Source organism: Triturus cristatus, chromosome 7, assembly GCF_964204655.1.
Source record: "Triturus cristatus chromosome 7, aTriCri1.1, whole genome shotgun sequence".
Classification (NCBI taxonomy): domain Eukaryota; kingdom Metazoa; phylum Chordata; class Amphibia; order Caudata; family Salamandridae; genus Triturus; species Triturus cristatus.
Genome location: NC_140590.1, coordinates 1,574,410,261 through 1,574,432,284, shown reverse-complemented (window position 1 = coordinate 1,574,432,284; position 22,024 = coordinate 1,574,410,261). Strand labels below are relative to the sequence as shown.

The following is a 22,024-nucleotide window of genomic DNA, read 5'->3' as shown; positions in this document are numbered from 1 at the left end:
AACCGCATTGTTTTCCTTCTTAGGATAACATCGATCTGTTAAACAAGTGTTGACTTGTATTTTTCCTGAAAAACGTGCTTATCTTTTTGTGAATATCTTTGTCTTAAAATAAATCTTGAACAAATCTTATTTTTATAAAATTGGTGTGGATCTCCTTTTTGAGTTGTGTCCATTATTGGTCAATGTCTTACACTCCTCTGTGCCTAAGACTTTTCATCCACACTACCACTAATAGAGCAGTTTGGGTTTACATTGAGCCCTGTACACTTCGGGGGAATTTCTGGACTCTGTGCATGGTATAACCACCTAGTGGCATACCATATACAAGCCAGCTTCCTACAGCCATTCATAGGTTTTAAGGCTTGCAATTCTTCGATTAGTACTAATTTACTGTCTGTCCGCTTTAAACATTTCTGATGCTTGTCATTGGAAGAAGGAGAGTCAGAACTAGATTGCCTGTTCCAATCATAACTTGGAGAGGAGAAACCAGTAATTAGCTTTTCTCTTGTTTATTGTTTCTGGTTTAGAGTACATGGTAATACAAGGTGTCCAGGAAGGAAGATTGGAAGAGTACTGAAAGAGTCATGCTCATGCCATAGGCATAAGTTTAAGTGTAGATCCTGACGAGTGTTAGATGTAAGACATAGCTGTATAGGTCTCCTTACAGAAAGATTTAAGTTTTTTATTCATGAACTGATGTACTCCTTACCGGCTTAAAAATCCTTCTTTTCCTAAGGAACATTTGATATAAAATGCTCCATGGATTCCTGAAGTGCGCCGTTATAATCCCACTTGAAAAACAGATAAAGAGGCAGCCTACATCGTTACTCAGGCGTCTGGTACAGCTTTCTGGTTAGAGCATAGATGTTTCTACTCTTTCTTAGGCTTTGCTCATTAAGTGGAATCTGCCTCATTATGTCTTCTCTTGGTTCAGAGACACCACAGAATGACGGCTGGGAATATTTGTTTGCGTTATGAGGGCTGAATTTTGGGTTGTGTATTCCTTCACACTAGTTGAAGGACTTGAATATTGAAGAACCTATTCATTTTAGACTTCTAAAGCTCTGGAGCCAATAGTACCATTGGATTTAACTGATCCTGCCTGTGGTGCCTCAAAAATGATGGACACCTTAACTACCAGTCACTACTTCTAGGCTGAGCTTCTCTGCCATACTGTTTGTCACTTCGTAGTAGTGGGCTGCTACTAACTGAAGAAGTTTAGGTTGGAATGGGGCTTGTGGTATGCTGGGAATGTGCACTCCAATCCATAGATGTTTGTGTCCATTGTCGTATTGCCAGTATAGAATAAATCTGTGCAGTGGTATTTTCATTAAAATGTATTTTGGTACGAATTAGTTGGTCTAATTAACTCTTATTAAAAATACAAGAGAGGGCATTCTACCTCCTGTGGATATTACGTGCTAGATTGAGCTGAAATATGTACCTCAAAAATCGGTCCTGAGGTCGTATAGGTGAGTGGAGGGTATTCTACTGTTTATGAATTCACACCGAATGCCCAGGATGATAAGTTAAAAACAAGCATTGGCAATACAATAGGTCTCACATTTGGGAGAGTTAGACCTATTGGCCTTGTAAATGGCAATGTTTTTTACCCATATGTTTTTGTTTGGAGTGGATGGATGCATGCAAGTGGTGTGGAGTGGAATTATATGGGTTGAATTGGTATTGTTAGTTGTGGAATTGCTTGGTGTGGTTTTGTGTAGTGGAATTATGTGTCATAGTGTGCAGTGGAATTATGTGGATAGTAATTATATGGCATTGAACGTAATGGAATTTATATGGAGTGGGATTGTGCGTCATGAAGTGGAATTATGTGGAATTGAATTTTGTGTTGTGGAGTTTAATTATGTGGTGTGTTGAATTTTGTGGCATGATGTGAAATTCTGTGGTATGGATTGGATATATGTGGTGTGTTGTGTTACTGTGTTGTTGAGTTGAATGATGTGGTTTGGTGTCCAGTTATGTGGTGTGAAATGTAAATGTGTGGAATTGAATTGTGTGGCGTGAAACTGTGGCGTTGAGTGAAATTATGTGGCATAGTCTGGAGTATCTATGTGTATTGTTGTTATGTGACAGTGGTTTTAAGTGGGGTGTTTTTATTTGGTATTGAGTAGAGTGTAATTATGTGCAGTTGAATGATGTTGCGTGTAGTGGTATGATGTCCGTTATTTATTTCATGCTATAACCTCACTTTTGGTTAGGTGATGTCACACTATGTTATTGAAGCCACCCTGTCATATATTATTAACGGGTCACCGTCCCGAAGTTGAGGCCACCACGGGAATGAACACCTGGGACAAAACACTAGCAGCTCTGCAGCTTAATGTGCTTTTCATGTAACCTACCACTGAGCATGGCAACGCTATACACACAACTCTGCTACACAGCGACACAAACCAGAGCAGAAAAAACGTACCCCTCTCGCCTAATAAATACCCTCTACCCATACTTCGGTCTCCGGCGAGTACCATTTAAACGTGAAGCACTTATTAGGTAAAGTTTTTCCCATGTAACTTTTTAACTATAAAAAAGCCAAATAAACAAGTCCTTTCCTACAGTCTATTCATATGGCGCTTAACAGTGTCGTAGGAGTGCTTCCAACCCCATCTATTTTTCGCAGGTAGTGGACACGAGGCTCAAGGAAATGTAGAGATTTTCCCAGTACCCCACATTTTAGTGAATTGAGTAAATGTGGAGCAGAGTAAAAAAAAGCTATTGTTACTGAAGACCTGGAGGCTAAACATGAGTTCAGCACGTACACAAATTGTGTGATCATAGGCATATTGCTGTGTGTTTAGCAGCCTATCTATTTGTATATGTGCTCACAAACAGGTTACGTAACAGTATTGGGCACTCTAGAAATAAGTGGCATGGTGTACATGCCCAGCCCTCCTGGTGTTAATAGATTCATTAGTTTAGGCGCAACTTTCAAGCATGCGCCAAAGGTTGGTGTGTGGCTTTCTCTGTGTGATGCACTTCTCGCTGTAAGACCACATCAAAGTGGTCAAGAATAGACCACAGGACCTGTTTGATTCCCGCCTTCATGGAATTCCCATAGCTCCATGTGAATGCTCCAATTCTTGGCTTTTCTTTTACAGATCAGGGAATTCTCGGACTTGCAGTGCTTGATTTGATTTCCCTGTACCCAAATCACTAAGGCCATCAGATGCCTCTGTCTTAGAACATAGCAGGAAACAAATGAAACCCCCAAAAAATTGTGCCGGTAATTAAAAAAACAAATGCAAAGCAGATAGAATGTCAAATACGGAGCACAGCTACAAACAAGAATTTCCGCGAAAATAAGGCCTGTGATGAACAAAAACATGTAAGTAAGCTTTGGACATGAGCAGGAAACAAATGAACAAAAAAAGGGCTGGTAATAAAGGAAAACAGACGGCAAACAGATAAAGTGCCAAATAGGGAGCGAAACAACAAAATGTTTGAATCTAAATTGCGACAACATTCTTGATTTTACAAACTATTTAAAGCTTATACAAAGGATGCACGATGTCCGTTTGCAAGAATATGAAGCTAGTCGTCGGTGCAAGTTTTCAGTTAAAACACATGAATAAAACAACAACAAAGATAGCTGTGGGAAGCACCAAATTGCGATGGCCTAAACTGGATGCCGACCCTAGGAAGTGCTACAAGTGATAACCCGGCACAGACACAATAAGAACCCTACTGTAACAAGCATTGCTAAAAATACTTCAGTTTGGAGAAGCTGTGGCGCAACGACTAGAGCTGTTGACTCGGATGCTGGGGATCCCGGTTCGAGTCTCGGCGCCTCAACATGGTGTGATTCTGGGCAAATCACTAAGTCTCCCTATCAGTTGCAATATTAAATCTTTTTAAATCCATACTATAACTACAATGTATACCTTTATTTAAAGTCAGGGTCACAGTGTCCATCCTTTCGAAGTAGTAAGTTATCCGGTAACCTTACACCATGCACTTCAACCGTTCGCCATCAAGCAGGATATCTTAACTCCCGGTACTTTTTTTTTACAGCCTTTCTTTCCATTCTCCTGTCAGCTGGGGAGGGGCTTTCTCCTGTCCCCTGGTGAGAGGGGCCCGGCCCGGCAGCAGGCGGTGCAGCCTGTAATGGAAGCTGCAAGCAGCAGCTCTTTTTCCTGAGGGGCGGGGGGAAGGAGGCATCTTAAGCCCGGGAGAAAGCGGACGGCCGCCATGAGCAAGCTGGCGTGCTGCTGCTTTAGAAACTTAAATTTTCAATAAAGAAATGGTTTGGCAGCTGCTGTACCTGATGGGGCATATCTGGGTCTATATCGGAAACTGATCGTGAGCTGTGCCCTGTCAGCATGAACCCGGTATGAATCTGTTTGTGTCAATAAAGATCATGCTCGCTTTCAGTTTTACTGCTGCGAGCGCGACATCAGCTTTCAACATCCACTGTCCTTTTCCAGGCTATTCGTAAGACGAGGCGGATAGGCGTTAGAAAGTGGGAGGTGCCTGTTAGGCCCTGGGCAGTGCGTGGCTTATCGAGCAAGAAGAATTCGATGAATGGAGAAAATAATATGCCATCAGTCCTAGGCAAGAGCCTGGGCACTGCTTGGCTATGCACTCTCAAGAACTGCCACCTCTCTCCAGAGAGGGGTGTCGGATTCTGCCTCACAATCAGGCTGCCAGAGCGCCAGGCGGAGTGGGAGGGGCTGCAATTACTCTTTCCTTCTTAAGAAAAGGACGTCAACACGCCCAAACCAAATCAAAATTCTACCAAAAGAAGCCCAATTGCCGTGGACATAGAAAAGTTCAATTAAAAACACACACAAAGTCTTGGAGGGAAAAGCGCGGGAAGGGGGTCACACAAACACACCTGTGGTATTAAAAAGTGGGAGTGAGGAATGCTATAATAATATCCAAGCAGCTATGGTACCATAGCTAAACAAAGGCAGACAGTAACAGAGCAGGAAACCAAGAACAAAGAAAATAGTCCACCGAAGAACATATAAAGAACCACGGTGTAATGAGACAGTACTTAGTCCCTGCTGCATGGGAGGGACTGAAGAGGAAAAAGGAGGTACAAAGAGGCAGCACTGACCACTAGCAAGCAATGATTTTTAAAGGACCGTGAAATTAGCAAATCAAAAGCAAGGGGATGGCTTTAAGCCAACAGAAGAAATTACAACAGGTCTCGAATGCTCGACCTAATAAGGTAATTTATCCTTTCTGTTTGTCAAACATCATAAATTGCTCACTCGTGTTTCTGGCAGATACTTTTAGCCTCCGATTGCTCACCTTTAGAATATCACCAGATGCCAGTCTGGATATGCTGTTATTCACCAGTACGGCTCCCAGTCTAGGGATCTTAGTTAGGAAATCAAGATCACCTGGCACCAGCCTATGCCACCAAGTTATAGGCCAGCTGACAGGAGGGCAAGCGCAAGGATCCGGACTATGTAGCGGTCAATCTGTCAGTCAAGACATAATTAAATGGTAGCAAGGGTTCCAGCAACATCGACCTAGTTTGAAGGGTTTCTATTAAAACTTTTGATTTTCTCTCAATCGAGGGAATCTGCAGATCTTGCACCTCGGCAGTGGACTATTCACTTAAATTGGAGAGAGACCGGGCCCAGGACTATAAATGAGACCTACGTTTCGACTGAAACTACATCTTGTGTTTGGCAGTGTAAAGCTTAGCCTTCCCGTCCTGGATCACCTTTCATTGCATAAGTGAACACATGTTGTACAACTTAAAGTTGTGACAGGTTCCAAGGCACCAAAGGCACACTTTGTGAAGGTCCATGATCGAATTCTGCTTCCTGCGGTCTTGGAATGGTTTGAAGGTTGTAATTTTTGGAGGGGACATTATTTTCTAGTAGCCGGTCACCAACGTATGGAGTCTTAAGTATGACAAAAGTCAAGAGCTGGGATCTGGACCCATATGCATAAATAAAATAATTGATGTCAACATGCAGGTGAGGTGCTAATATGCAGCTCCGTTGTGTCACTGTGGGAGCAACATGATACTAAAGCAGGGGAATCTGTGGTGAGATAGAGTCCATCAGAAAGAGCGTTACCTCAGGTAAGTAACTTGAACTTTTGCAGCTTAGCAGTCTCCTTATCATGGGTTGAGGTACAGAAGGTAAGTGTTAATGCTGATGGAGGATAACAAGTAACAAGCAGAATTATCTGGTTACAGGCAAACTGAAAATAAATTTAGGGTGTTGAGGTAGTAGGAAGGGAATGGGTAGGCATGGAAAATGATGATACTCAACAGAGTGACTGGAGAGGTTAGATAAGTGGTCACATTGTTAGATCTCGGGATGGAACTGTAGCCAGAAAAGGCACTTAATACACTAATGTGCTTCGAGGTTGAAGCATGTTCCTTATTTTCTTACGTATTGATATATTTTCTCTCATCAGAATGTAAAAAAGAAAATGTATGGTTGCACTGAAGCTTTCCTTGCTGATGTCAAATGGATCTTGCACAACTGCATTATATATAATGGTGGTAAGTTTGCTGCATTGAGTCCATTGGCATGGTGAAATTAATGTGACTAAAAATGTTTGCTCAAGATGTATCTCTCAGGCTATTAATGTAGTTAATCTTCCGGCGTAAGATGCAAAGATGGTATCAAGCAGCTTTTCAGCTTTATCATATAATTCGATATACTACAGGTCCCCCCCGTGCTTGTTTCTTTTTGATGTATATATCTGATGTCACCGTTCCTTGCTCAGTATGTTTTGTGGCTAGTTTTCTTGAAAGCTTTGTCATTTGATATTTCCGTTGAAACACATGCTCAAAAACAGAAAAGAAATGAAATATGACACCTAATAAATTTAATCAGTCAGGAATTGGAATCATACACAGTAGGAAAAGACATGTATCTCCTTTCATAAGCCTTTATTTTCATCTGATTTAATTTTCTCATTCATGTGCACCCATATGAGAGTACTCAAAAGTGTATTTATAGGTAGGTTGCAGAGCTTTACCAGTCAGTACCTATCAGTCACACATACAATGAAGTGACTTTTTGTGTGGAAAATACTGTCCTATGCCTCGATTCTCCTTACTCAAATGATTGTGAAGTGCTTTTTGACCCGAAAATGTTTATGTATAGTTTTAGAAGTTGGGGGCAGTTGTAACATGGAGTTTGCTATATTTAAGGGATGTGACTGACTAGTTGGAGGATGACCGCAGGTTTTCTGAGCTCAGCTTCTCATCCTATTCCCAATGTCTGTAGCTAATAGTCCCTGAACACTGTGGGATGCCTTGGAGACTCCCAAGATACCACCTGGAAACCTACACAGTGATGGCGAGCACAAACCAGTTGTAGGAGAGAGGCAACAGGTTGAGCCCCCACTGGCAGATTGAGTACCTGATGGCAGCAATCATTTCCCAGCTATCTGGCAACTGAGGCATGTGTCAGTGGACCTCCGAAGAAGAGTGATGTGAGGATCAGTGGCAGTGGAGACATGACGTTTGTTACTGAACTAGAAGTGGCAGGTGATGCACTTCTGCAGAGATCCAGATTCCAAACAAACCTCTCTTTGCAAGGGCCTTTCAGTCTTAGCCTGGCTGTAGGGGCCAGGACAATGGAGGATGGCACCTGTGGTGAAGTAGCTTTTCCACAAGGTAGTGGATTAAGGAATTGTTACACAATTGGGGTGGGAATGAGGTGACCCTCTTGATATGTACCGAGTGCAGCTTTGGTTTGATGGAGGTGCACAAATAGAAACATCCCTGCATGAGAGTTCATCTGAAATTCTAAATCCATTAGCAGTTTAATTCATCCGAAAAAAAACTATCATACATATCTTAGCAGTGTTTAAGACATAATTGGGTAATCAATATCACAGGAAGGTGTCATTGAATGAAAGTCCCTCCGAAGCAGAGGAATGGAAATAATTAAGAAATATGCTGATCAGGATACACAAACATCAGGCATCTATTTGTCTCCAACAGTAGAAGGCATTTAGAAAAATGGCCATCAAAGTAATAGAACTAGAGAAGCTGTTCAGAGAAGGTTTACGGATTGAGACACTTCCTCCCAGTCACCCATATTAATAAAAGATAATTCCTGCTTTGAAAATGTAAGATTGAAATTTCTGTTATTGAAAGGTATTTTATCAATGATTGCTGGCTTTAATGAGCTGCCATTGCATGTTCTTTTTATCAAACATTTTATTAAGGTTAGCAATGATTCACAGTCCGATACAATTAATTATGCCATATTAGAGTCAGTACAATCATTTACCAATTCTTGTGTCATGGAGGGTTCACCGCTTATACAATTAGACTTGCTATTTGACCCAGTCCCTCAAATTGTAAATGCGTTGTGTGACGACCACTAATGTTCTTCTTACGCTTTTTTAATCACTCAGGTCTGGATCTGAGTCCTCTGGTGGTGGGGTACACAAATTCCCACGAAATTCATTCCATCTGCCCCATACCCTCTTCCATTTTTGAGGACAGCCTCTATTAATAAAGACTGCTTTTTCTGCCACCATGGCCCCGTCTAGGTCAGCACACCATTGTTTATGAGAGTGGGCCACTGGAGCCCCCCACTGCCGAGCAATATTCCGTTTAGCATATGCCATACCCATGGTCGCCCAATTTTGCTCTATGTGGTTCAGGTCTGTTGGATCCCACACATTAAGTAGGCACTTCCTCAGTTCAAGGGAAATCACATGACCACTAACCTTGGTGAGTGTGTCTAGTATGGCCTTCCAATAGGTAGCGATGCGGGGACAGTCTCATAGTGTGTGGTAAAAGGTACCCTCCGCCCCACAGCCTCTAAGGCAAAGCGGGGACTCCGCCCTTCCTATCTCATGGAGTGTGGTCCTGGTGTAGTAGGTTCTATGCAGTATTTTAAGTTGCACCAATTTTAGCCGCGAAGGGATTGCCATTTCCCGCGGGGAAGCGAGAGCTTCCTGCCAGTCTTGTTCGTCCAGTTCGCCTTTTTCAGTTTGCCATTTTCCCCTAAGGGTCTGGCTAGGGTCTGTTTGGTTATTAATCAATTTGTGATATGTCAGGGAGGTCGCTTTTTTGGTGAGGTGGTCTGTCAGTAGTCGGTCCTCCAGCGGCGAGGCGTCAGGAAGGTCTGTTCCTGGGGTACCGTTTTTGTGAGAGTGTGCTTTATTTGTACGTATCTAAAGTACTCCGTCCCGGCCATTTGATTTGTTGTTTGTAGCTGGGCAAACGTCACCACATCCCCTTTTTTCCATAGGTCCCCGACCACAGAAATTTGTATTTGGTCCCACCGGGAAAAACCTTTAGTGGTGCGTAGCCTGCCCAGCTAGGGAGAATCCCAGAGTGGTGTATGTTTTGTCATCACTCCCTCCCAGCCTAGCGCCCGCTGTGCCACCGTCCAGACATGTACTGTGTGTGCTGTAGGGCGCCAGTTCTTTCCTCCGTTTGCTGTCATACAGGGCTCCCATAATCCCATCTGTACCCAAAGTGTGCCTATCCATACGTAATGCAGGTTCGTCTTGCGGGGCATGGAGCCATTGGTTAATTACAATGAGTTGGGAGGCCCAATAGTAGAATTTGATATTAGGGAGGGCTATTCCTCCGTCATACCAACTCCTCATAAGCTTACGCTGCGCTATCCGAGGGGGCCATCCCTCCCATAGGAGGTATCCCACCTCTGCTTCGATCGCTTTGAAGTAGGAGTCTGGAACAGGTGACTGGGTGTTCTGTAGCGCGTATAAGAATCTGTGCAGAGCCATCATTTTGAACAAGGCTGCTCTCCCGAGCAATGTCAGTGGGAGGGAGTGCCACCACCGCACATCACTGCAGAGTCTCTGCAGTGGGGGCAGGAGATTATGGTCGTAGAACTGTGCGGGGTGCGGTGTGATGTATATTCCGAGATATTTAAATCCCTCCGTTGCCAGAGATATTTCAATGCCTGGGGAGGGGGACGCGGGTGGGGGGGGGACCCTTAAGCATATACAGAACTGACTTTGTCCAGTTTATCGTATAGCCGGAAACTCTGCCGTACGATGCGCATATGTCCAGGAGGCAAATAATGGACTTTCGGGGGTTTGCCATGTAAAGCAGGATATCATTCGTATAGAGGGATATCCTATCTTCCCACCCCTCGGTCCAGCGCAGTCCCCGTATTGCCGGGTCCCACCTAATCCATGCCGCCAGCGGCTCCAGTACCAGGGCGAACAACAACGGAGATAGGGGGCACCCTTGTCTGGTGCCACGCCCCAAGGGGAACTCCTCCGACAGTCGCCCATTGACCACCACATGTGCCAATGGTTTCGTGTATAGTAACCGGATCCAGGCACAAAAGTTGGGCCCGAAACCGAGGTGTTGCAGCACGGCAAAAAGAAAGGGCCACTCGACCCGGTCGAAGGCCATACTTGCATCCAGAGAGAGGATGACCGCCTCTTCCTGTATGGTGGGTGCCCTTGCCAGCACCCCGTGGAGCCTTCGCAGATTCATTGCTGTGTTTCTGCCTGGCATGAAGCCCGACTGGTCGGGATGTATTAAGCTCGCGAGATGTGGCTGGACAACAACGCACACAACTGCAAGGAACTCTTCAACATCGTGAAAGAGCTCTCCAACCCCAACGCCGGAAACAACGACATCACCCCATCGCAAGACCTCTGCAACTCCCTCGCCTCCTACTTCCACAACAAGATCGCGGACATACACAACAGCTTCAGCTGTCAACCGACGCACGCCACGACCACAGCAACACCGCCCACCACCACCCTCCGCGCCTGGACTCCGATCAGCACCGAAGACACCGTCCGCATGATGAACTCCGTCCACTCCGGATCTCCGACCGACCCCTGCCCTCACCACGTTTTCAACAAGGCCGACGCTGTCATCGCACCCCACCTGCGGGACATTATCAACACATCCTTCGACACCGCCACCTTCCCTGAGAGCTGGAAGCACGCCGAACTCAGCGCTCTACTCAAGAAACCTACAGCGGACCCCACCGATTTCAAGAACTACCGCCCCATCTCGCTCCTCCCGTTTCCAGCCAAAGTCATCGAGAAGACCGTCAACAAACAGCTGGCCGCCTTCCTCGAGACGAATGGGTCCCTCGACCCCTCACAGTCTGGCTTCCGAGCCAACCACAGCACAGAGACCGCCCTCATCGCCGCCACCGACGACATCCGAGCCCTGATGGACAACGGAGAAACAGCGGCCCTCATCCTCCTAGACCTCTCCGCGGCTTTCGACACGGTCTGCCACCGCACCCTAGTGCAGCGCCTCAGCAACATCGGAATCCAGGAGAAGGCACTGGATTGGATCGTCTCCTTCCTCGACGGAAGAACACAGAGAGTCCGCCTACCACCGTAAAAGTCAGAGGCCACCGAAGTCATCTGCGGCGTCCCTCAAGGATCCTCGCTGAGCCCCACCCTCTTAAACGTCTACATGAGCCCCCTCGCGGCCATCGCACGCTAACACAACCTCAACATAATCTCCTACGCCGACGACACCCAGCTGATCCTCTCCCTGACCAATGACCCCGCCGCCGCCAGAGCCAACCTGCACGATGGGATGAAAGATGTAGCCGAGTGGATGACGACCAGCCGCCTGAAACTGAACTCAGACAAGACGGAGGTCCTCATCCTGGGCTCCTCGCCCTCCGCATGGGACGACTCCTGGTGGCCCCCCGCCCTGGGCACCGCACCCAAACCGACGGACCACGCACGCAACCTGGGCTTCATCCTGGACTCATCCCTCTCCATGACCAGACAAGTCAACGCCGTCTCCTCGTCGTGCTTCAACATCCTGCGCATGCTACGGAAGATCTTCTGGTGGATCCCCACGGAGACCAGGAAGACGGTCACCCAGGCCCTCGTCACCAGCCGACTGGACTACGGCAACGCCCTCTACGCCGGAACCACCGCCAAGCTCCAGCAGAGACTCCCGCGGATCCAGAACGCCTCAGCCAGACTCATCCTCGACATCCCACGTAACAGCCACATCTCCGGACATCTGAGAGACCTGCATTGGCTCCCCGTCAACAAAAGAATCACCTTCCGTCTCCTCACCCACGCACACAAAGCCCTTCACGATCAAGGCCCGAGCTACCTCAACAACCGAGTCAACTTCTACGCTCCCAAACGCCACCTCCGATCAGCCAGCCACGCCCTCGCCGCCGTCCCCCGCATCCGAAGAGCGACAACAGGAGGAAGGTCCTTCTCCTACCTGGCCGCCAAGACCTGGAACTCCCTCCCGACCGACCTGCGCTTGACCCAAGACCACCTCTCCTTCAGGAAGAAGCTCAAGACCTGGCTGTTCGAGCAGTAACGGCACCCCACCCCCCATAGCGCCTTGAGACCCTACGGGTAAGTAGTGCGCTCTATAAATGTCTTTGATTGATTGATTGGTTGTAGCCTGGTGGCTAACACTTTGGCAAGTATTTTTGCCTCTGCGTTGAGGAGTGAGATCGGGCGATACGACGAACAGTCCTGTGGCAGTTTGCCTGGTTTTGGGATTGCTATAAGAGTGGCCAACCGTTGGTCCCTCGGGTGTATCCCTTCCTCTAGGCTGGTCTTGAACATGTTCAATAAGTGAGGTGCCAGTGTCTGACTCCTTCTTATAGAGTTCTATTGGGATCCCGTTGGGACCCAGGGCTTTCCCGGACTGCAGCCCTTTTACGGCGGCAGTGATCTCCTCCAGTGTGAGGCCTGTCTCCAATGCCTGAGTATCTTGCGGTGCCAATTTTGGCATAGGTATGTCTTTGATATATGCTATGCAGTCTTTTTCTGAAGTCGTTGCTATGGGGGAGTATACTGCTTCAAAGTGTTGCGCGAATGCTGTGACTATGTCAGTAGGGTCCTTCAACACCCCTCCCGAGGGAAGACTACTAATCTGCGCCACACGACGACTGGCCCTTTCTTTCCTGTCCAGCCAGGCCAGCAATCTGCCCGCCTTGTCCCCGACTTCATATATGGTGTGTTGCGTTTTTGCGATCTGCCCCTTAGTGTGTTCCCGTAGGAAATCACCGTAGGCTTGTTGCACCATTCGAAGGGAGTGGGTGGTATGGTCAGAGGGATCTGCCGCATGTACGCTCTCGGCTAGGTTAGCTGCCTGCTCCAGCTCCTCAATCTGACGATTTTGTTCCCGTTTGTGGGCAGTGATAACTGAAATGGCCTGCCCTCGGAGAACTGTTTTGTAGGCTTCCCATAGGATGACCGGTGAGGCTACTGAGTGCGTGTTGTCTGTGAAATAGCGTTTAGAGGTCTTGTGGAGGGTTTTCCAAATCTTGGGAACTTGAAGGTATCCTGGGTATATTGGATATATGCGTCTCCGTCCCATGAGATGAGACACATAGGACATACGTATGGGCCCATGATCGGAGATACCCCTTGGAAGATGTTCAATGTCACTTATTCCCTCTATACTGGCCGGGGAGGTAAATATATAATCAATACGTGATAGGCCATCATGTACCCCTGAGTGGAAGGTGTATTGTCGTGTTCCCGGATGTCTCATGCGCCATACATCTACCAGCCCCATTGCGTCTAAGAATTCCCGAAGGGGTGATGAAGCAGTTCCCTGATCTCTGTGTGGGTATCTGTCAATGGCAGTGTCCACTGTCGCGTTAAAGTCACCTCCCATAATTAATTCCCCGGGGGGAAGTGCCAACAGGAATTTACCTAGGGCAGGGAAGGCGAGGCCATGAAGTGCTGGGGGAATGTAGACTGTCACGATATTGCACTGTCGTCCCTCCCACTGGCAGGATGTTGCCGCAAAACGCCTTTTATCGTCCGCACAGGTCCCTGGTATTATTAATGGGCAGCTTTTCTTCAATAGGATCCCAACGCCTCTTGAACCCGATGTGAACTCTGCATGGACCGCCATATGAAATCCCCATCTGTCCAACACCTTGGTCGCCGTATCGACCAGATTTGACTCCTGAATTAGGACTACGGATGGGGCATGACTTTTAAGATATTGTAGCACTAATCCCCTCTTTATTTTATTACCCAGGCCATTCACATTCCAGGACATCACCATTAGAGGGGCCCCCAATGTGTGTGTGTCGGAGGGTTGAGACTGGGAGGGGCCGTGTATTCTGGATCCTAACATCTGTTAGCAGTCAATCGACAGTGGAACCTTTGTGTCCTTGCCATTGCATGTTCACATGTGTACTGACCATGACAAATTTAGGAAATTATTGAAAACTGTTCTTATTTGTAATTTTGCAAGTCTGTTATTCGCAGCCTGTTTGTGCTGAGAGAGCCCTCTCGGGGTGATTCGTGTGCATGATAAATTAACATGACAAATGTTGAATATGTTGCGCAAAGTATCACATTCAATGACCTAGTTTGCTGTTATGTTGTGTAACCAAGAAGAGGAGCAGCATAATATGGTTGCTTATGTTTTTTATTCTATGACCATTATGGAAGAAATCCAGAAATTTGTAGATTTGACTTGGAGATATGAGAATCTCCAAAGGAAAAATATAAAAACAGTTGTAAAGACATAAAATGTGACTTAATTTAACACAGTGAATTATGTCTCAGTGCATAAATTACCTAAACTCCGTCCGTAATTTATGTTATAAATTAAGTGAATGTTTAAAGAATTTGTCTCTGGAGATTACATTGAGGAAAACATATAGGAAGAGTAATACAAATCCAAAGCTCTAAAAGGACTGTCGGTATATTGGAAGTTCAAACTCTCACTGGATAGCAGCTGCAGTTGCGTGATAAACGAGAATCTAAATCTGTTCTGAATCTGGACATAATGAACATTGTCTTAAGCATATTGATTGGATAGACCGAAAAGGAGATGGGCTATAACAAGAGCTAATTATATATACAATTACCATCATATAGCCCTACAAAAAAACTTGGTTAACAACCCAAAAGGTCATTCCATAAATCTAAAACATTTGGCAGAAATGTAATAAAAAACAAAAAAGCATGCCCTGCTTGTGAAGTTATGATTTTATCTCAAGTGCACTGAAGATGGAAAAAACAAGAATGTACACGATGTATGATAATTTAATAGGGTAATTCAAGTACTCTTATAGATGTAGAAATTAAGGGTCAGTGGCCGTCTCATGGTTTGATACTTCTAAATGTATGTATTCTGCCAGAAACTCAGCTCAATGACTGAGGCTCTGTTGGCTATACTACAAGCCTCATCAAGTTTTATGTGCCACTCTGAAAGTTGGGTGGGATTATTTGTTAGATAGCATTAATATAGGTACCCTGCTGTTATGAATAAGGATCTGGAGCAACTCGAAAGCAGGTTTCTCAAGGCAGATTTTGTTGGATTGACTTTTGCTCGAAAATGCCTTAGCTATTCCCTGTTCTAGTACATGACACATACATTAAATTTACTAGGTTTCCCCAAGCTGTATTCCAATCTGGGGATCATAGATGTACAAGTTTAGTTAGAGACACTTTTTTTCAGAGGCGATTGAGAAGCCGTGTGCTATATTTTGGAAAGCTGTTGTCCGAAATTTACTATGGCCTTATTAAGCAGACATCTGGCTTTGTGTTTTATATTCAAAATGTTTTGTACACCGAATACCGCTTTTATTTTACCTGCCTGTGTTTTAATAACATTACATTATTTTAGCGGCATTCACAGGACAGAGTCCAATGTTTTTTACTCTTCCAACCTGCTTATGTGCCAAGACTTGCAAACAAAGCACTTTGCACTTTATGCTTTTCGGTGGCTTATATTCTTGCCATCAGAAAACATTTTTGGTTTCAATTCTGCATTTGGCTGATATAACTAAACACAATAGCTTTGATCTTGGTGCAACAATTAAGTAACTTCTCTGTCTGTACAGCAGTGATAAACTTTATTTGTTTTGCTGTGGTTACCAGGAAGAGGTATGGCTTTCCTGTCTGATTATATTATTCTAAAAGTATTGATTTTATGGATGCTGATCTGCTCATTTTCTACACTGAAACATCTTAATTCAGGAAATGAATGTTCGAGGCATATGAGCTGCAGATCACACACCAAGGATAAGATCGCCATCTGGTGTTGGGCTCGGATGATTGCAGGTTGTTGTTGTCTTCGGAAGAAGTCTTTGGTCACGAGATAGGTGACTCCTCCTCTGGACAACAGTGCGCATGGGCATCCACTCCATCCTCAGATTGTTTTTTTCCGCCATTGGGTTCGGATGAACTTTTCTTCGCTCCAGCAGAAAACTTCTAGCAATCACAACAACTCTCAAAACTTTATTACTCGACGTCGAAATACCATCGGACCGGCTCCGGACGCGGCTGATGGAAAGGACACCCTTTTAAAAAATGCCCCCAATGTGGAGCAAAGCTCCCCCACAGTGATCACCACGAGGTCTGTAATTTGTGCCTCTCACCAGACCACAACGAATCCAGCTGTCCAGCCTGCGCCGCATTCCGTTCGAAGAAAACCATCCGGGACCGAAGAGCTAGACGCCATATCATGGCCAAACCGGTTCCGGAACCAGAAGACATCTTTGCACAGGATGTCCCTGACGACGATTCCGAAGATCTCCAGAACGTGTCCGAGGCCGACGATTCTGATCCGGGGCAGCGCGTGAGTACCAGCTCCCCTACCCCAACCCCACCAAAACAGACATTGGTCAAGACTCTGCCAGCTGGGCCCAGTCGCGACCCAAAATCATCTTCAGAAGCCCCGCCCCCGGGCCCGGCTCCGAAGAAAAGTAAGCCTGTAGGTGGCAGGGCTCGACCAAACCTCATATTATTGTGCCTACAATACCTTCGGCACCGAAGCAGGCTCCAAGGCCGAAATCACCATCGGCACCGAAACGTCACTCGGCACCGACGTCTCCACCGGCACCGAAACGTTCTTCGGCACCAAGGTCTCCACCGGCACCGAAAGGTTCGTCGGCACCGAAAGGTTCGTCGGCACCGAAAGGTTCGTCGGCACCGAAAGGTCCTTCGGCACCGAAAGGTTCTTCGGCACCAAAAACATCCTCGGTGCCAAAAAAAGTCCATAAAGAACCTGCTGATCTCACAAAATCCAGATCGGAACCGAAAAAGTCGGCGCCAAAGCCACCTTCGGACACTGAGGAACTTTTTCGGCCAGATCCAACGCAAAAACGAATTTACATCAATCCTAAAACCGGACATGTCACAGCGCTGCCATACAAAAAAAGGAAGCTGGACACACCACCTCCTCCAGCTCCTCTAAAGAAGGACAGTGCCACTTCACCCATACGTCCTTCCTCTCCTATATTACCTCCTATCCCATCTCCCCCACCCCTACCTCCTTCTCCTCTACCATCTCCTTCTCACACACCACCTCCACAGGATGATGATGATTTAGGGGGAGGGGGGAGACCCGGATTTCCTTAATGATCCCACTGATCCTCAGTCAGTCAAATACTCTTTATTCGATTCGTTAAAATCATAAAAGACATGAAAATACATATGTACAACATACACCATAAAAACACTCAATTTCATATTTACAAAAATCGGTACAAAACCTAATCAATTAATACAGAACAAATTAATTATTATTAAAATCCACTTAAAAGCTAAAAAAGCATTTCATTGAGAGGGGCTTTGCTTTTTGATCCTAAAGGCTGCCACTAAGAAACTAGCCACACAGAAAATGATGCGAGTGGACCCCAAATGCTGAAGATAAATCAATGCAGGCCTGACCTGAATAAAGCCAGCCTCTTTCAATATTGGCAACAAATATCTTTTCCTTATGTCCCTAAGGGTCTCACAGAACATAATAAAGTGCATGTTGTCTTGCTGCGAGAATCTGTCACAATTACAGGGGGGACCTAGTTCAGGTTTTACCCAAGAAGGGTAACTGCCTAAAATCTGATAGATTAAATTAAACCTAAATTTGGTCAACAAAAACCTATGTAAAGGTTTAGTAACAATTTTAATGTAGGGCTCTAGTGAGGGAGAAAAGGTTAACATAAAATGCGCCCTGACAGCTGGTTTCTCAAGTTCCCTTTCCTCCCGATCCAGTCTAGCCCTCTCCATAAATTTAGTTTTGATCCATTTAACGTCCTCCTTCCTAATAGAAGCTGGCAACCAAAAAAGTTCTATACGGCCCAACTGGTAAAAACTTTTTTTCAAATAAACCAGCCATGGAATTTTATGGCCCTGATCCATTCCCATGAGATCGGACATAATGGCATGATTCAAAGTTAGCTCTGAATTGAGCCAGGTTTTTAACCAAAAAATCAGGGGGGCCAGTTTTAGCATATCTGTAAGATAATCCAAACCCACCTCCGAATGTATAGCGAAGGTCGGGGAGGATTTGGGGAGAGACAGAAGATATCTAATAAATCCATTCTCCACTCTTTGTATTTTTTCCACAGATGCGTAACCCCACAAGGGTGAGCCATATGAGGCGATCGGAATACATTTAGTATTATAAGTTTTCAAAAGGGCCTCCATAGGCCTAGACCCAAGTCTCCTTGAAAAACCCATAAGGGCTGATGACGAGCGGGCCATAGATATGCTCTTCGCCTTAATTTGGGGGCCCCAGGATCCCTTTTCATCAAAAAGGACGCCCAAGTAGGGAAAAACAGCAACTCTGGAAACTAGCTCCCCTTCGCAAAAAAAGGTTTTAGTTTTTAGCCTGCTTCTGCAATGACCTACCACCATCGTATGTGACTTTTTAGCGTTTATTTTTTAAGTCTAATTGAGCCATAAAGGCCCAGAATTGATCCAAAAGTCTTTGGAGGCCAACTCCCGTGCGAGCTAGTAGTACTGCGTCGTCCGCGTATAGGAGAGCTGGCACTGAAATAGCTCCTACACGCGGAACATCCGCCCCCACATCCGCCAGATGTTTTCCCAATCCATTAATATAAATGGTAAAAAGGAGGGGGGCCAGAATACAACCTTGGCGTACTCCCCTTTCAGACTTGAATCAGGTTGTACACCTGCCTTCCCTTGTGACCCTAACTACAGCAAACAGCTCCTGATGAAGAGATGCCATAAAGTGGACAAGTGTTGGATCGACGCCGAACTCAAGTAAAATGTGCCACAGCTTAGACCTATTGACCAAGTCGAAGGCCGAGGAGAGGTCCATAAAGGCCAAAAATAAAGACCCCTCCTTGGCCACCGTATACTTTGAGATCAATATATGGAGGTTCAAACATTGGTCCATAGTGCCTCTTTTCTCTCTGAAACCATACTGGATGTTTGAAAGACCCCCCTTGCACTCAATGTTGTCCCTTAACCTATTCAATAAGACTCTGCCCAGAATCTTGATCACAGAGTCTAACAGAGAGATGGGTCTAGAACACCACGGGTCATTTCTCTGCCCCTTTTTAAAAATCAGCACAATAATTGAAGTGGCCCATGTGGAAGGGAGGGTGTTGCCATTAGCGGCACAGAAGACGTTCGTTAAAATCTTTGCCCAGAATTTAGGTAGGTGTGTGTACAGATCTGCAGGCACACCGTCAGGGCCGGGTGCTTTATTTCTGGAAGTCTCCAGGATTGCGTTCTCCACTTCCTCACAATTAAAAACAAGGGGAGCACACGCAAAAGCCACTGTAGAATTATATTGTATATCTGTAGCTGAATTCCCGTAAACTCCTTGAAAATGGAGCAACCATTCCGAATAGCAAATTACACTATCCATAACCGTATTCTCAGATTCAGAGAAAAAAGGATGATTAATGATGGACCAAAACTGGCTGCTATCACGCAGGACGTCCGTATTAAGTCATTTATCCCAAGCGTCTTGTTTGATAGCATTTCTCCTACTGTTAATGGTTAGCTTATACTCCTTCCTTAATTTAGCGATAAGGACCTTATCTCTTGGGATAATTGATAGTGCTTTTTTTAAGGCCCTATGAGCTTTTGAACAGTTTGAGTCGAACCATTTACAGGGTTTGGTTCCTTGCCGATGTGAGGCAATCGACAAGTCATAGATAGATAATGACTTTATTTCGGATATTTTTCAATCCATAAAAGTACACATCAATAAACAGTTCATATTAAAAAAACATCACAATAATGACAAAATCGATCACACAGACATACAATACATAAATTCCATAAAAGAGTGCAAAGGCAAAACAGTACAGGAAAAAAGTGCATAAGGGCAATGGGCGACTAATAGTTCAGAGGAAGTTACATTTACTCATCTAAACATTTTCTAAATCTTAGTGTCAATTTTAAAAATTCTAACACCTGGAGGACACTATCCGGGTGCAGCAGCTGTAAGTACATAAAGGCAGGTCTAATTTGTTTAAAATTTAATTTCTTTAAAAGGGTAACAAGGTATCTCCTACGGGGATATTCATAAAATGTACATAAAAACATAAAATGTAGCATATCCTGTGGAGACTTCCCGTCGCAGCCACAGGGAGCTACAGGTTTCTTAAAAATATCTGCCGTGGGTCTAAATAAGAGAAGATGGAAAATGTTAAACCTGAATCGGGTCAGCAAAAATTTCTCATGTGAGGTGAAGGGGCATGTTAGATACTTTTCCATAGAATTGCAAGTACTCAGCATAATATACTTTCTAACATTAGGTTTTAAGAGCTCAACTTCATCTCTTAGGGCAATACATTTCATAGAGAGAACTTTTTTAATTGCTGCTACATCACCCTTAACTATATCCCTCGGTTTATCAAACAAGTTCAGGCAACCAAGTTTCAAAAATTGGGACTTCAGGTATTTAAGCCAAGGTACACACATGGCATGATCAAGTGATATAAGGTCTTCCACTATCAAATGTGTTAAAGGGATTTCATCACTTAACCATAGTTTTACCCAGCATAACAGAGGTTTTAAACTGACAATGTCGGATAAATACTGGCAGCCAAGTTCTTCATGTGCAATTAAGTTCGAGGTACTACATGGGACACATAACAGGCGTTTTAGAAATTTATTTTCAACTATTTGTAATTGTTCACCATTTATGTAGCCCCATATCTCACTACCGTATACAGCAGTGGCTATGGATTTAGAGTTGTATAATTTCATCATAGCCACATTTGGTTTATTCCCCAGTTTAGACGCAGTATTGAAGATGGAGGCATTGACTCTAGTCATTTCCCCCTTTTTCTTGGCCAAGTGAGGAGCCCAATTAAGTTTGGTATCAAATAAGATACCTAAATAGGTGAATGTTTGAGTGGTAGGGATCGAGACATCATTCAATTTAAAATTGAACTTCTTCTTCGGTTGTCGGCCAACATGCATAATATAGGATTTTGAGTTGTTGACCTTAAGGTCCCTATCACACATGAAATTATTAAAAACATTCAATAGTCCCTGGAGACCAACTTCTGTTCTGGAAATTAAGACCGCATCGTCAGCATATAAAAGTAGAGGGATACCCCTCAGACCAACTCTAGGGCAGTCTGATTTTACCTCTTGTAAGACAGCCTCAAGGTCATTTATATAAAAGTTAAAAAGAAAAGGGGCCAAAATACACCCATGACGTACTCCTTTATTGATACTAAAACTTCCTGTAGTTTCCCCGGTCGATGAAAACCTCACGTTAGCTCTTGTGTCATTGTGCAGGTCCGCAAGGAACTCCACAATCCCCTTATCAATACCCTTATCCTTCATGGTCTGCCACAGCCTCCCCCTGTTGACACAGTCGAAGGCAGAGGACAGATCCATGAAGGCAAGGTGAATTGTTCCTTTATACACAACAGTATATTTATTCAATATAAGAAACAAATTAAGACATTGAGTTATAGTTGAACGCCCTTCACAAAAACCATATTGAGAGGTCGACAAATTATTGTTTTCGTTCGTCCAGCTTGTTAGGCGCTGGAGTATAACTCTCCCCATTATCTTCACCATTGAATCAATTAACGAGATTGGGCGATAACACAAAGCACTACCCCTGTCTCCTTTCTTAAAGACCGGAACTATTGTTGAGAGACCCCAAGTCTCCGGGCAACCCAATGTGGCTGCTGCATTAAAAACAGCAGTCAGAATGGGAGCCCAAAAGTCCGGATCAGATTTATAAAGATCAGGTGGTATTCCATCAGGGCCAGGGGCTTTGTTAGCAGTAAGACCCTTTATAGCAACCAGAACCTCATTTATATAAAAAATGATGGCAGTACTTTCCCTATCAGAGGGGACAGCAACC

At 44.9% G+C, this 22,024-nt stretch overlaps 1 protein-coding gene across 8 annotated transcripts in view; it reads left to right on the top strand.

Annotated features, from left to right (window-relative positions):
• Positions 1-22,024, top strand: part of ZMYND8 (zinc finger MYND-type containing 8) — a 420,239-nt gene that overhangs the window by 146,386 nt on the left and 251,829 nt on the right. For all 8 annotated transcript variants that reach the window (XR_014966854.1, XR_014966853.1, XR_014966852.1 and 5 more), the window contains one exon: positions 6,406-6,493. Coding sequence is in view for 5 of the 8 variants with exons in the window: in XM_085619413.1 (XP_085475539.1) it covers positions 6,406-6,493 (88 nt within the window). In the remaining 3 variants the exon portion in view is untranslated. The remainder of the gene's footprint in view (positions 1-6,405; positions 6,494-22,024) is intronic.